The sequence below is a fragment of the Oncorhynchus tshawytscha genome, linkage group LG01 (assembly GCF_018296145.1).
Source record: "Oncorhynchus tshawytscha isolate Ot180627B linkage group LG01, Otsh_v2.0, whole genome shotgun sequence".
In the NCBI taxonomy this organism is placed as follows: Eukaryota; Metazoa; Chordata; class Actinopteri; order Salmoniformes; family Salmonidae; genus Oncorhynchus; species Oncorhynchus tshawytscha.
Window position 1 is genome coordinate 30,622,692 of NC_056429.1, and position 13,519 is coordinate 30,636,210.

The following is a 13,519-nucleotide window of genomic DNA, read 5'->3' on the forward strand; positions in this document are numbered from 1 at the left end:
TTTTCCTATTCTCTTCTACTTTTACTGTTTCATACAAACCTTCCGGAGAGGCCTGATCATTTCAGCTGTTATTTCCTGATAGTTTCCAGTTGAAAATACAATCAACACAGGACATTTTAATCAGTAGTTTTTGGGTGGAGTTGCATATAAGTTAATAGACCAGTTCCAAACATCTCTACCAATAACAGATTTTCAGGTTAGGCTACATTTTCCTCCCATTATGCCCTTCTGCCCTGGTGGATTGATCCACACTGTGGTTAATACACCACCTTCCCCTCCCCACTCAGACCACTCCCAGACAGTCCTGACATTTTTGCTTGAGAAATATTTTTATGCCCCCCCATATTTGTTGTTTCTTTTTGACCACTTTAATGGAAAACTATTACAGTAAGGTACTTCATTGTTACCCAGAAATGATTTGATATTCAAATACAGTATTTTTTAAAAACATTTTATTTAAAAAATATATATATATTTTTGGGGGTAAATGTAGAGTAATACAAAACGTCCTTTCATATTGATAGACGGTAGAACAATAAACCCAGACAGTCAAATTAAGTCAACATATCCAAGAGAGGATATTAAAGTAAGTGTTTTTCTTTCTAATCCCGATGATTAACTGCCAGGTGCATGAAAGCCAATGATAAAATAGATCAATATAAGATCCTGTGTCTTTTGTCTGTCGGGCCTCCTCCCACCCACTCCACCATCCACCCCATGAAGACAGTCCACAGGAGTGTGGAAATGCATTTCAAACAACTACAATCACACATAAATATCTACGGCTTAAAACAGTTATCGACAAAATAATGCATTGAATCATCAGACACAGATTCAACGATATGAGAAGTTACAGGTGTGGGATCTTAATCTGACCACGGAAAAATAATCCTGCAGCAACAGCATTTGAATGTTTTAGTATCGGTGGTTAAGCTACTAGCTGGCCAAAAGTAGGCTACATGAAAAGTGCAAAACTGTTAATATCACCATTGATTAGTGTGGGTTTTAAGTAGGAATTTATATAAATAACGAAGCTCATCTGCATGTCCTGCAGTGAAGGAAAATTCTCAACAACAAGAGTGATCAATTTAGGATTCTACATCTGTAGGCACAGTGGTAGAAGCATATTTTCAAGTTTTAATTACAGAGTTTGAAGAAGCAGCTTTTCATTACATTTCCATATGAATAGCTCATTAGTACTTAGCACACCAGCCAGCCAAAGCCCATATTTGACTCATTCCACCATCTTCAGAAATAGGGCCATTACATGGTTGCTAATGACAACCAGCTAGACTGCTTCTCAGCAGCTCACGTGTTTGGTGTTCTAGATTATGAGTCTTTCTGTTGCTGAGAGGTCCGCCTTTCATTTGTTGGGGTTGGTCGCCACCTGCTGTTAGGGATAATTACAGGAGGCCTAATGTAGCTGCCACCCTGCTGGTTAAAGTATTATAACCCAGAGTGGTAATTCTGTGGTTAAACAGCATAGTGAACGCAGTTTGGAAGGTAAAATCGTTTACCTCCCTTTATTATCCTATTATGAACCAAACCACAAAAAGGATGACATTCTCAGTGTGTATTCCAGTACAGCATTTTTATTCATTCATAGGGTATACTCATACAATATTTTTTTATTGAATTTTTCTATAAAATATATTACCTTTCAGTCCATGAAAGCAGAACTAGATATAAATATTTCATTTAATAATATGCAACAACTCATTCTCAAGTTTCAACTATGGCAATCAACGTTCACAGCAGTCAAATTGCATTGCAGATTTAGAAATAACATTCTAATAGACACATTCCTTTCTTTAGTCGAGCTTAGCCACATAGCTTAGTTTACATAAACAATAATAATACAAAATAAAGTGTAACTCTCAATAATGACATCAAAAATGCTCCAATGTTTGGCCCCTTAGCATTATAGCATGACAGTGTTTTAGCCATTTTGTAAGTGCAGACAACAATTCAGTAGTTTTTCAAAAGTAGCAAACACCATTCGAATAGCTGCAAAACAGTTCAGCAGGTTTCCATTGAGATGACAGGAAAGCAGACAGTGAGGGCAAGGGACAGACAGAGACCGACTAGGAATAGCATGTGTGTGTTCCAATAATACCGCAGTAGGTAAGTTATGCTTAGCGATGTCCGTATCATTTTGCACTCTAAGACATTTATCTTCCCCTCCCCCTCTCTCCCTTTCTCTCTCTGTATTCGTGTGTTCCCTCTCTCTCTCTAGAGTCTAGTTTCTCCCTCGCATATTTCTCCTCTTCCACATCGGACAAAATGCTGCCCAGTTGTCATGACAACCCTCTGGTTGGTTGGTCTGAAGCAGCTTAATTCCATCGACATTACAACAGCTCTCTGTTAACAGACGCTGAGTTGACGCTGTCTGGGAGAACACAGAACGAGAGACATTCCTGATTACTGATTCATCTCATTAGACACAATTTGATCAGATAATTAACAACAGTGAAGTCATGTTTGAGTTCTATTCCGACCTAAGGGGTGATTGAAACCGTTGCTTTGTTTAGTCTGACACACACACACACACGCACACACACACACACACACGCACACGCATGCACACACACACACATTTGTCCCCAGATATTCATATTCTTGTGAACAGTTCTGGTCCCCACAATGATGGTAAAACCAAAAACACACAAATATAGCTGTATCCAAAGAAACATATCTGTTTTTATGCATTAAGTATGAGAGGAAACACATGTTCCCATTCTCACAGAGACAGAGGCAGAGAGAGAGAGAGAGAGAGAAAGAGAGAGAGAGAGAGAGAAAGAGAGAGAGAGAGCGACAGAGGCAGAGGCAGAGAGACCAGGATAGTCCAAGGATTTGTTTCTGTTCTGGAGTAGTCTAGGTTTTTTCACAGGTTTGCGATTTGGGGGCTTCTCGAGATTATTAGGGCATCCCTGTCAGTGCCTGGGGTAAATGAACACAGGAAATACTGTACAAGGTAACAGTCAGACAGTGTGTGATCATGAGGCACATATTAACACACACAAACACACGCCCATGGATCAATACAAGCATACTGACTAACTATTGGAAAGACAGACAGACAGACAGACAGACAGACAGACAGACAGACAGACAGACAGACAGACAGACAGACAGACAGACAGACAGACAGACAGACAGACAGACAGACAGACAGACAGACAGACAGACAGACAGACAGACAGACAGACAGACAGACAGACAGACAGACAGACAGACAGACAGACGCATACAGGCTGACAGGTGTACGTACCTGTGTCACAAGACATAGCCTTTCTGGTCCTCTGGGGTTTCACTGGGGCTTGAGGTCTCACTGCTTCCTCACCTGCACACCATATACCACCGTCAATCATACACTGTCATACACTGTAACGACAAAATTATATTGATTTAATTTGTTAATACCTTGACTGAAAGCCCTGTCAGCCAATCCCAGCACTGGCTTGTTGAATGCAGATGGTGCAAGATGTGGGATCGGCCTTTCATTTGCATACTCAATTGGAGAAGACACATAGGATGTCTTTGGCTGAAAATAAATGGGGCACAAAATCATTAAAATGATCAATTAATATCTAAACATAACCACACATACACTCAGTGGGCAGTTTATTAAGTACACCCATCTAGTCTCAGGTCGGAACCCCCATTGCCTCCAGAATAGCCTGAATTCTTTGGTGCATGGAAATGTTTCTCAATTGGTATCAAAGGACCTAACGTGTGCCAGGAAAACATTCCCCAAACCATTACACCACCAGCACCAGCCTGTATCGTTGACATCAGACAGGACGGGGCCATGGACTCATGCTGCTTAACTCCAAAACCTGACGCTTCCCTTAGCATGGCGCAACAGGAACCGGGATTTGATGGAGCAGTCAATGTATTTCCATTCCTCAATTGTCCAGTGTTGGTGTCCGCGTGTCCACTGGAGCCGCTCCTTCTTATTTTTAGCTGATAGGAGTGGAACACGGTGTGGTCGTCTGCTGCAACAGCCCATCCGTGACAAGGACCGGTGAGTTCTGCGTTCCAAGATACCATTCTGCGAACCACCGTTGTACTGTGCCGTTTTTTGCCTGTTAGCTTGCACGATTCTTGCCATTCTCTTTCGACCTCTCATCAACAAGCTGTTTTCGCCCACTGGACTGCCGCTGACCGGACGTTTTTTGTTTGTCGCACCATTCTCAGTAAATCCCAAAACACTGTCGTGCAGCCGTATGGTTCTGAGTTACCGGAACCGGCGCGCCTGGCACTGATGATCATACCACACTCAATGTTGCTTAGGTAACTCATTTTGCCCATTCTAACGAGCAAACCATGTTCATGAACTGGCCAGTATACTATTATATTCACATAAATATGACAACCAGAAGTATATGAAAAGACAGACCTTTTCAGGAATGGGAGGTGGCTGTCCCTCTGCATCTCTGCCTCGATCTCTCTCTTTCCTTTCCATTCTTCCACCATCCCTATCTCCGTCTGCTTCCTCCTCTGCACCTGAAGATAAAGATGGAGTAATTATATCATTAAAGCTGCAATATGTAACTTTCTGGGCGACCGGACTAAATTCACATAGAAATGTGAGTTATAGATCTGTCATTTTCACTGAAAGCAAGTCTAAGAAGCGGAAGATAGGTTTTATGTGCATTATTTCTATGCTTCACCTTCTTAGGTTGAATTTTGTGTCTTTTACTTTCGGTTTTGTATACCAGCTTCAAACAGCTGAAAATATATTTTATAGCGGTTTAGATGGTACAATAATTCTCTACACTGAATCATCTTACCAAACCGTTCACTTTGTTTGTTTTCTCACATAAACTGAAATTATGCGAACTATTCCAATTTTAGCAACCAGGAAATGGCGGAGCGATTTCTGCATATTGCACCTTTAAATCAACACAACAATGTGTAAGAGACAGGTGCAGTACCAGAGCTCTCCTGTAGATGTCTCTGTCTCAGTTTGGACTGGATGGGTTTGCTGCTTTGGGGAGGAGGGTCTGGTTTAGATGCATTCATAGAAACCCGTCCAGGGGGAACCTCTCCTCCACCCCTCCACCCTTCCACCTGTCCTACAGCAGTGTCTGAGTGCAGATGTCTATCTGTCTGTGTGTCAGAGTACTTCTGTCTGTCCACAGTTGCCTCCATGTTTTTCTGGGAGTCAGTCTCACTTTTAGGTGATGGAGTCCTGTCTGATGGGTAAGGGGGCAGAGGCCTCTGAGCCAGATGTTGTCCCTGGGCTTGTCTGTCAGACTGTCTGCCTGACTGCCTGCTCTCTATCCACTGTCTGTCTATCTGTATGTCTGTCAGTCGTCCCTCTGCCCACTTTCTGTCTGTCTGTTGTCTGCTCACCGTCCACTGTCTATCTCGATCAAACTGTCTGTCGATCTGTCTCTGTGTGTGTCTGTCAACTGTCCACTGTCTTTCCATGAGTCTATCTGCATGCCTGCTCTCTGTCCAATATCTGTCCATCTGTCTCTCTGCTGTTCTTCCCTCTGTCCATGTTTTGTCTGACAGTTTGTCCTCGGTCCAGTGCCGGTCAGAGTGTCTGTCAGCTGGTCTTATTAATGTCCTCTCTCTGTCTGTGTGAAGCCCCTCTGTCCACTGTCTGTCCACCTGTCTGTCCTCTGACCAATGTCTGTCAGTATCTGCAGGTTGCTCGTGCGCTGTCTCTAGCTTTGATGGCTGTAAATAACACAGAGGAAAAGATGAGAAGAGATATTATAACCATGAACTCATCAACCGGTATGAATGTTTTCTACCACAAGTGATACAGCATAGACTGTACCTGGCTGGGTGAGTAGAAGGGGTGTCTGCTGCCCGGCATGCCAGGCTGTGGTGGTATGCTCTGCAGTGGCTGCAGGCTCAGGCCTACTGGCTCTTCCCCCCTCTGGTCCTCCACCTTCCCATCAGCCCCCTCACCAGGAGAGCAGGCCCTGGCAGCAGAACGAGGGGGCTGCAGCAGCGTGTAGACATTCTCAGTGGCTGTCCTGAGAGAGAGAAGAGCAAAGGGGACAGTCAGAGAAACAATGAGAGTCAACCAAGAATTTGCTCAGTGCCCCCTGGATAGTATTTGATTTGGTGTGGATAACAAATGGGGCCTGTTTAGGCTTTCTAACCCAGCAGGCTAAGCTATAATAATGTTTTAATATTGGGATAGAATATATTAGACTTGCATAATTTTTAACATCTTTATTCATTAGAATGCATCATCATTGCCATCATTCTGTTGCATCTCATAATCTGAGTGGGAGAAGGGCAACAGCTGTCATCTACATCTGTTTTACACACACTGGTGTCATCTACATCTGTTTTACACACACTAGTGTCATCTACATCTGTTTTACACACACTGGTGTCATCTACATCTGTTTTACACACACTAGTGTCATCTACATCTGTTTTACACACACTGGTGTCATCTACATCTGTTTTACACACACTAGTGTCATCTACATCTGTTTTACACACACTAGTGTCATCTACATCTGTTTTATACACACTGGTGTCATCTACATCTGTTTTATACACACTGGTGTCATCTACATCTGTTTTATACACACTGGTGTCATCTACATCTGTTTTATACACACTGGTGTCATCTACATCTGTTTTATACACACTGGTGTCATCTACATCTGTTTTACACACACTAGTGTCATCTACATCTGTTTTACACACACTAGTGTCATCTACATCTGTTTTATACACACTGGTGTCATCTACATCTGTTTTACACACACTGGTGTCATCTACATCTGTTTTACACACACTGGTGTCATCTACATCTGTTTTACACACACTGGTGTCATCTACATCTGCAGTGCTCTCCGGCAGCATGATCATTCCTCATGTCAATACAGAACTGCTTCCCAGCACTGATTTAGACTAATAGCACACAGGGTACCCAGAGCATGCACTTAATGCTCATCATACTAACAGAGGGACAGAGAGAGAATGAAAGGTAGAGGGAGAAAGAGAGAGTGAATGAGAGTGATACATATTCATAAAGAGGTAAGGGGTAAACATGTGTATTAAGTGAAAGTGAGGATCTACATGCGACACTGATATAAATCATGCTGTGTAGATTGCACGGCTTTATATATCATACTACCTGTGTGTGTGTGTGTGTGTGTGTGTGTGTGTGTGTGTGTGTGTGTGTGTGTGTGTGTGTGTGTGTGATACTGAGGATTCACCAACCCTGTGGGTGCCGTGGCAACAGTGTGACACTCCTCCCCACACCCATCTCCGCCAGACTCTGGCCCCTGATTGGAGAGAGTTGAGTTGCGGTTCCTACGGAAACCAAAGATGGCCAGCATATTGCGTCTTTTCTTTCGCCTGAGAGAGTGGGCTTTATGGAGAGAGGACAACTGACTGACATAGGGGAAATGAGATGGAAAGGGTAGAGAGAGATGAGCGGAACAAAACAGGAAGAAGATAAAGGGTGAAGTCAAAAGGCAGATATAAAGAGAGACAAACTGACCATAGCTATACAGGATGAAATATGTACAAAACATTAGGAACACCTTCATAATAGTGAGATGCACCCCCCCCCCCCTCAATTCATCAGGGCATGGACTCGAAAGCGTTCCACAGAGATTCTGGCCCATGTGGACTCCAATGCTTCCCACAGTTGTCTCAAGTTGGCTCGATGTCCTTTGGGTGGTGGACCATTCTTGATACACACGGGGAGCGAGTGTGAAAAACCCTCTCAAACCAGTGTGCCTGGCACCTACTACCATACGCCGTTCAAATGCACTTTTATTTATTTTAATTTTAAATAGAACCTTTATTTAACTAGGCAAGTCAGTTAAGAACAAAGTTCTTATTTACAATGACGGCCTACCAAAAGGCCTGGGACGGGGCCTGGGATTAAAAATATACTGTATATTTTTTATAAAAACAGGACAAAACACACATCACGACAAGAGAGACACCACAACACTACATAAAGAGATACCTAAGACAACAACATAGCATGGCAGCAACACATGACATCACAGCATAGTAGCAACACAACATGGCTGCAGCACAACATGGTAGCAGCACAAAACATGGTACAAACATTATAAGGCAAAGACAACAGCACAAAGGGCAAGAAGGTAGAGACAACAATACATCACGCGAAGCAACCAAAACTGTCAGTAAGAGTGTCTATGATTGACTATTTGAATGAAGAGATGGAGATAAAATTGTCCAGTTTGTGTGTTTTTTGCAGCACATTCCAGCTGCAGCGAACTGAAAAGACAAGCGACCCAGGGATGTGTGTGCTTTGGGGACCTTTAACAGGATGTGACTGGCAGAATGGGTGTTGTATGTGGAGGATGCGGGCTGCAGTAGATATCTCAGATAGGGGGGAGTGAGGCTTAAGAGGGTTTTATAAATAAGCATCTACCAGTGGGTCTTGCGACAGGTATACAGAGATGACCAGTTTACAGAGGAATAAAGAGTGCAGTGATGTGTCCTATAAGGAACATTGGTGGAAAATTTGATGGCCAAATGGTAAAGAACATCCTGTCGCTTGAGAGCACCCTTACCTGCCGATCTATAAATTACGTCTCCATAATAAATAGGAGCGATTATGATAGAGGAAACCAAGTCTAGATTTAACCTTAGCCTGCAGCTTTGATATGTGCTGAGAGAAGGACAGTGTACCATCTAGCCATACTCCCAAGTACTCGTATGAGGTGACTACCTCAAGCTCTAAACCCTCAGAGGTAGTAATCACATCGGTGGGGAGACGGGCATTCTTCTTACCAAACCAGATAACATTTGTTTTGGAGGTGTTCAGAACAAGGTTAAGGGCAGAGAAAGCTTGTTGGACACTAAGAAAGCTTTGTTGTAGAGTGTTTAACACAAAACACCAGCTGAGGATAATACTGTATCATCTGCTTATAAATGGATGAGAGAGCTTCCTACTGCCTGAGCTATGTTGTTGATGTATATTGAGAAGAGTGTGGGGACTAGGATCGAGCCTTGGGGTACTCCCTTGGTGACAGGCAGTGGCTGAGACAGCAGATTTTCTGACTTTATACACTGCACTCTTTGAGAGAGGTAGTTAGCAAATCAGGCCAAAGACCCCTCAGAGACACCAATACTCCTTAGCTGGCCGACAAGAATGGAATGATCTACCATATCAAAAGCTTTGGCCAACTCAATAAAAATAGCAGCACAATATTGCTTAGAATCAAGGGCAATGGTAACATCATTTAGGACCTTTAAGGTTGCAGTGACACATTCATAAACTGAGTGGAAACCAGAATGCATACCAGAGAGAATACTACAGACATCAAGAAAGCCAGTCAGTTGATTATTGGCATTTTTTTCCAACACTTTTGATAAACAGGGCAAAATAGAAATTGGCCTATAACAGTTAAGATCAGCTTGATCTCCCCCTTTAAATAAAGGACGCAATGTGGCTGCCTTCCAAGCAATAGGAACCTCCCCAGAGAGGAGAGACAAGTCAAAAAGGTCAGAGATAGGCTTGGCGAAGATAGGGGCAGCAACCTTAAAGAAGAGAGGGTCTAAACCATCTGACCCAGATGTTTTTTTGGGGTCAAGTTTATGGAGCTCCTTTAGCACCTCGGACTCAGTGACTGCCAGCAGGGAAAAACTTTGTAGCGGGGCAGGGGAAAAGAGGGAAGAGCATCGGGGCTAGTTGCATTAGAAGTCGTGGGAGATGAGGAAATGTTGGACGGGCAAGGAGGCATGGCCAAGTCAAATAGGAATCCTGACTTAATGAAGTGGTGATTAAAGAGCTCAGCAATGTGCTCCTTGTCAGTGACAACTACATCATCAACATTAAGGGACATGGACAGCTGTGAGGAGGAGGATTAATTCTCCAGGTCTTGAACCATTTTCCAGAGCTTCTTGGGGTTAGACCCACAGAGAGATAACTGCTCCTTAAAGTAATTAACTTTGGCCTTCCGGATAGCCTGAGTGCACTTATTTCTCATTTGCCTAAACGAGAGCCAGTCAGCCTGAATATGCGCGTGCCTTTCGCAAATGGAATTCTTGAGGTGGAGTAACTCTGCCAGATCATGGTCGAACCAGGGGCTGAACCTCTTTAAAATTCTCATTTTCTTTATGGAGGTGTGTTTGTTAACAATACCACTGGATATATAAAAAAAGAAGGTCCAAGCGTCTTCGACAGAGGGGATCACGCTGATTCTATACCAATTTACAGAGGCCAGTTCATGAAGGAAGGGTTGCTCAATAAAGTTTATGAAAAATCAGGACAGGCAGTTTAACTGAGCAGCCATTACGAACGCAGGCTGTAAAACAGTGATCAGAGATAGGCATCAGTCTGGTGTGTTCTGTAATGACCTATCAGGATTATTTGTGAGGATAACATCAAGGAGAGTAGCATTTTCTGGGTGCTTGGAGTCATGCCTTGTGGGATTGGTAATAATCTGAGAAAGATTTAGGGAGTCCAATTGCTTTAGGACTTGGTCAGGTGGTTTAAGCATGTCCCAGTTTAGGTCACTTAGCAGGACAAATTCAGACTTAGTGTATGGGGCCAGGAGAGAACTAAGGTCATTTAGGGTACAGGCCGGTGCTGATGGTGAATGATGACACCCAGAAACAGACAACAAAAAGCGATTTGAAAGTGTAATGCTTAAAACAGCAAATCAAATTGTTTGAGGACAGACTTGGTGGAGACAACTGAGCACTGAAGGTGATCCTTGGTAAAGATAGCCACTCCTCCACCTTTGGTAGATCTGGTTATAACCAGAAAGGTTAACATCAGTGTTCAAACCACTCTTTCTTAATCGCGTCTCAGTAATGACCAAAACGTCTGGATTGGGGCTGTGAACCCACACTTTCAACTGATCCATTTTAGGTAATAAGCTTCTAGTATTAATGTGCAGAAAACCCAGGATTTTCCGAGAGCAGAAATCAGTGAAGCAGATATATCAGAGCACAAGTCAGAATTGGGGTTAGCAACAGTAGATGGGCCAGGGTGTACATGCACATTTCCAGATATCATCAACAGTAATAATATCAGGGCACGGCACAATATTTTGTCTTACCCATTCACCCTCTGAATGGCACAGATACACAATCCATGTCTCAATTGTCTCAAGGCGTAAAAATCCTTCTTTAACATGTCTCCTCACCTTTCATCTACAGTGATTGAAGTGGATTTAACAAGTAACATCAATAAGGGATCATAGCTTTCATCTGGATTCACCTGGTCAGTCTGTCATGGAAAGAGCAGGTGTTCCTAATGTTTTGTACACTCAGTATATGTCTATATCATAAGCCTGTTCAGTTTATCCCTAGTCAGCACCTGTACTTTCACTTATTCACCCTGTCATCAGTCCCTGTATGTTGCTCTGGGCAGCTGCCTCACTGAAACACTTCCTGGCAGTGAGAGACGTTGCAAGGATACAATTCATGGCACACAACACTTTATCCAGAGTACATTCATTTAGAAATATGCTTAACAGTAAATGTAATAATACTAAAAGCATCTACTTAACCAGATGATCTGCTGTGTGGATATACTCTAGCATGGACCAGCATTACTCTGCCGGCATGTGACAAGAGGAGAGGGTACTCTCTAAAGCTATTAGTAAAGGCAGAGCGCACCTAAAATCCTGATCCCGAACGTAGTCTATGGACTAATGGAAAGTAGGCCTATGCTAAATGACTTGAGTTGTACTTACTTTGGAGGTGATTCATGCAATTTAGATCATGCTTATGTGCCATTCACTCCTATTTGTTTTTGAGAGAGAGAGAGAGAGAGAGAGAGAGAGAGAGAGAGAGAGAGATCTACCTATCAGGGAGAACTCTCTTGGAGTAGAAATCTGGGAGTCCATCATCAAGAGGAGTGACAGCTCCATTTTCAGTGCAATGCTGGGGACGAGGAGAGAGATATTTCAGAATTACGATACTATTCTTAAACATCCATTTATATTCAAGAAATAAAGACTGATGTCCCACACTGTTTGTAAGTGCTTATTGGAGGGGCTTACAATGTATTTTTTAATGTTCTGTTGGTAATAATACAAATGGTTTATACTAGCTTCAGAGAGATGACTTAACCCAATTGGAGTAATTCACTTAGTATAGATTACCCTGGACCCAATCCAATTCATTCTGAAAAACAGAGCAGCACGCTGCCACTGCCGGGAGGCCCTAACATTTGGGAATATGGGGTGAGAATTATGCATGAACCATAAATTAAGTCAAAGTTGTATTATCATTACTTTAATCACATGAATAATGGTTCTTTTGGAATAGAAAATGTGCTTGGGCACACATGCAAAATGTATAAATAATGGCTATACTAAATGCTTGTTAAATAAACCAGATGTATCAATATTAACATCAGGTCTATTTAACAAGCAATTAATATAGCCATTAGTTATACATTTTGCTTGTATCAAAAGGGAATATTGTCTTTGTAGTGGTCATTAGCTATGCAAATAACATCTGTATTCTGTTTTATTAATATGCAAGTATCTCGATGTAACTCCATGAGTTTTTAAGTTCACTTACATTGACTATGTGTTGCCATATCAGAGTCTCCTTAAATGTATAATTTATTAGCTAATATATCTACTTCTTTATGCTTCTGCACTCAGATGAGAAATCTACTACAGCAGGGGCCTCTCGGTGTATACAATATTCATAAGTGAATATATACAGTGGGGAGAACAAGTATTTGATACACTGCCGATTTTGCAGGTTTTCCTACTTACAAAGCATGTAGAGGTCTGTAATTTTTGTCATAGATACACTTCAACTGTGAGAGACGGAATCTAAAACAACAATCCAGAAAATCACATTGGAGGATTTTTAAGTAATTAATTTGCATTTTATTGCATGACATAAGTATTTGATACATCAGAAAAGCAGAACGTAATATTTGGTACAGAAATCTTTGTTTGCAATTACAGAGATCATACTTTTCCTGTAGTTCTTGACCAGGTTTGCACACACTGCAGCAGGGATTTTGGCCCAATCCTCCATACAGACATTCTCCAGATCCTTCAGGTTTCGGGGATGTCGCTGGGCTATGGACTTTCAGCTCCTTCCAAAGATTTTCTATTGGGATCAGGTCTGGAGACTGGCTAGGCCACTCCAGGACCTTGAGATGCTTCTTACGGAGCCACTCCTTAGTTGCCCTGGCTGTGTGTTTCGGGTTGTTGTCATGCTGGAAGACCCAGCCACGACCCATCTTCAATGCTCTTACTGAGGGAAGGAGGTTGTTGGCCAAGATCTCGTGATACATGGCCCCATCCATCCTCCCCTCAATACGGTGCAGTCGCCCTGTCCCCTTTGCAGAAAAGCATCCCCAAAGAATGATGTTTCCACCTCCATGCTTCACAGTTGGGATGGTGTTCTTGGGGTTGTACTCATCCTTCTTCTTCCTCCAAACACGGCGAGTGGAGTTGAACTAGGGAGAACTTCTTCCATTTTCTAATAATTGCGCCAACAGTTGTTGCCTTCTCACCAAGCTGCTTGCCTATTGTCCTGTAGCCCATCACCGCCTTGTGCA

At 42.6% G+C, this 13,519-nt stretch overlaps 1 protein-coding gene across 3 annotated transcripts in view; it reads right to left on the bottom strand.

Annotated features, from left to right (window-relative positions):
• Positions 1 to 1,576: 1,576 nt before the first annotated feature.
• LOC112249305 (capping protein, Arp2/3 and myosin-I linker protein 3) overlaps positions 1,577 to 13,519 on the bottom strand; it is a 46,223-nt gene continuing 34,280 nt past the window's right edge. Inside the window, exons 32-39 of one of the 3 annotated variants that reach the window (XM_042320459.1) lie at positions 11,792 to 11,871; positions 7,210 to 7,383; positions 5,798 to 5,999; positions 4,941 to 5,694; positions 4,403 to 4,509; positions 3,424 to 3,544; positions 3,272 to 3,343; positions 1,577 to 2,389 (exon numbers count right to left, since the gene is read on the bottom strand). In XM_042320459.1, the coding sequence (XP_042176393.1) occupies positions 2,349 to 2,389; positions 3,272 to 3,343; positions 3,424 to 3,544; positions 4,403 to 4,509; positions 4,941 to 5,694; positions 5,798 to 5,999; positions 7,210 to 7,383; positions 11,792 to 11,871 (1,551 nt within the window). In that variant the 3' untranslated portion in view covers positions 1,577 to 2,348. Of the gene's footprint in view, positions 2,390 to 3,271; positions 3,385 to 3,423; positions 3,545 to 4,402; positions 4,510 to 4,940; positions 5,695 to 5,797; positions 6,000 to 7,209; positions 7,384 to 11,791; positions 11,872 to 13,519 lie in introns of those variants that run through there. The other 2 variants (XM_024419129.2, XM_042320464.1) reach the window with 2 other exon arrangements.